Source organism: Chroicocephalus ridibundus, unplaced genomic scaffold (assembly GCF_963924245.1).
Source record: "Chroicocephalus ridibundus unplaced genomic scaffold, bChrRid1.1 SCAFFOLD_26, whole genome shotgun sequence".
Taxonomy (NCBI): domain Eukaryota; kingdom Metazoa; phylum Chordata; class Aves; order Charadriiformes; family Laridae; genus Chroicocephalus; species Chroicocephalus ridibundus.
Window position 1 is genome coordinate 1,043,268 of NW_026961775.1, and position 2,301 is coordinate 1,045,568.

The window sequence follows — 2,301 nt, forward strand, 5'->3', positions numbered from 1 at the left end:
GCCTTTGCCTACCTGCCCTCACTGCCTCCAGTTTTCCCTCGAACGAGCCCCCAGGAGCCTTTGGCACTAATGGCCTCAGTGGGACCCATTAACACTCCAAGAAACTTTGGAGTTTGCATCTGACGTTGACTTCTGGAGAAGTTTCATAAGCCTCCCCTGTGTCTGAGCTTCATGGACTCAACACCAAAACCACCAGAGAGGGCATTAAAATGCCTTGGGCTGGTCCTGCTCAGTACAGAAATGGGGGTTGGCCGGGCGGCAGGAATCCGTGTTCGCTGCTCGGGATGGGCATCGGGGGGTAAGCAATTGTACTGCATCACTCCTGGTTTCCTATATGCTTTTACAATGATTGTTATTTCTTTCCCGTTACTGGTCTATCAAACTGTCTCTATCTCAACCCATGAGATTTTTATTCCTTTTTCTCCCTCTTCTCCCTATCCCTCTGCAGGGGATCAGGGGGCAGTGAGTGAGGAGCTGCGTGGTCTTTCCCCCCCAACAAGGCTGAGGAGTGAGCTGGCTCTGCTCATGTCACTGCAGTTTGAGGACAACCAGGAGTTTCCTTGAGGTTTTCCTGCAGGAATATGCTGAGCAGCTCCTCTGCGTTACAAGTGGATTACAGATGAGGTAACTAGTGAATGGCAGAAGCTGTAACCCCTTTCCCCATTCCCCGCTGCTGTGGAGCAGGGATGACTCCTTGGGAGCCCACAAGCAGAGCTCTGCTCCTCACGGCACACTTGGCCAGCAACAATGAGAGCTCCAACAAGGGCAATGCAGAAAGCTCCCGCAAAAAAAGGACACGGGCAAAGTGTGTTTTCGGGGCTTGGGTTTGGAAGGGCAGGCAATGGGAAGAGATTTGCTCAGAGCTGTCCTGACTTGCGAGTGTGCTTTCCTCCTTTGGCAGTACCTCGGGAACAAAGGGATCCGATGTCCAACGGCAGCTCCATCACCCACTTCCTCCTCCTGGCATTCGCAGACACGCGGGAGCTGCAGCTCTTGCACTTCTGCCTCTTCCTGGGCATCTACCTGGCTGCCCTCCTGGGCAATGGCCTCATCATCACTGCCGTAGCCTGTGACCACCGCCTCCACACCCCCATGTACTTCTTCCTCCTCAACCTCGCCCTCCTCGACCTGGGCTGCATCTCCACCACTCTGCCCAAAGCCATGGCCAACTCCCTCTGGGACACCAGGGCCATCTCCTACTCGGGATGTGCTGCCCAGGTCTTTTTCTTTGCCTTCTTGATCTCAGCAGAGTTTTATCTTCTCACCATCATGTGCTACGACCGCTATGTTGCCATCTGCAAACCCCTGCACTATGGGTCCCTCCTGGGCAGCAGAGCTTGTGTCCACATGGCAGCAGCTGCCTGGGGCAGTGGCTTTCTCTATGCTCTCCTGCACACGGCCAATACATTTTCAATATCTCTCTGTCAAGGCAATGGCCTAAACCAATTTTTCTGTGAAATCCCCCAGATCCTCAAGCTCTCCTGCACAGACTCGGACTACCTCAGGGAAGTTGGTCTTATTGTGTTTGGTGCCTGTTTATTCTTTACGTGTTTTGTTTTCATTGTGGTGTCCTATGTGCAGATCTTCAGGGCTGTGCTGAGAATCCCCTCAGAGCAGGGACGGCGCAAAACCTTTTCCACGTGCCTCCCTCACCTGGTCATTGTCTCCCTGTTTATCAGTACTGCTGTAGTTGCCTACCTGAAGCCCTCCTCCATCTCGTCCCCATCCTTAGATCTGGTGCTGTCATTTCTGTACTCGGTGGTGCCTCCAGCAGTGAACCCCCTCATCTACAGCATGAGGAACCAGGAGCTCAAGGGTGCCCTGAGGAAACTGATTGGACATTTTTTCATCAGCCATAGACTGTGTACCTTCCTCTGCAAAGGATTCTCTGTATCTGTTCCGACAAGCATTCACTATTCCTCCCCTCCTCCTTAACTTTTCACCTCTTGCCTGTGACACAAAAAATTTATATAAATGAAGAGTGTGTTTAAATAAAATACATGAACCAGCTAACACTTCTTTCTCTGAGACCCATCAGCAGCAGGGCTGAATAAACGGGAGATGAGAAGACCTTTCTGGCTGCAGCAGCCTGGGGCAGGCTGTCCCAGTGCCACTCTGTCACTGGGGCGGCAGGAGCTGCCTGAGGGTCCCCAGGGCCAGGGCTCTTGTACTGGGCTGGGGAGAGGGGATGGCACAGAGGGGCTGCAGACCCCTCAGAATATCCTGGGGAGGAGGACACAGGGGCCCACTGACTGCCTTTCCTTGTGCCCAAATGCCCCCCGTCTCTGGGGCTGACCCTCC

At 53.5% G+C, this 2,301-nt stretch overlaps 1 protein-coding gene across 1 annotated transcript; it reads left to right on the forward strand.

Annotated features, from left to right (window-relative positions):
- Positions 1–942: 942 nt before the first annotated feature.
- Positions 943–1,830, forward strand: LOC134509728 (olfactory receptor 14J1-like; the record flags this gene model as incomplete). Its single annotated transcript, XM_063322335.1, has 1 exon — positions 943–1,830. A coding segment is annotated over one exon (888 nt), but the record flags the coding sequence as incomplete, so codon positions are not given.
- Between the last annotated feature and the right edge of the window lie 471 nt (positions 1,831–2,301).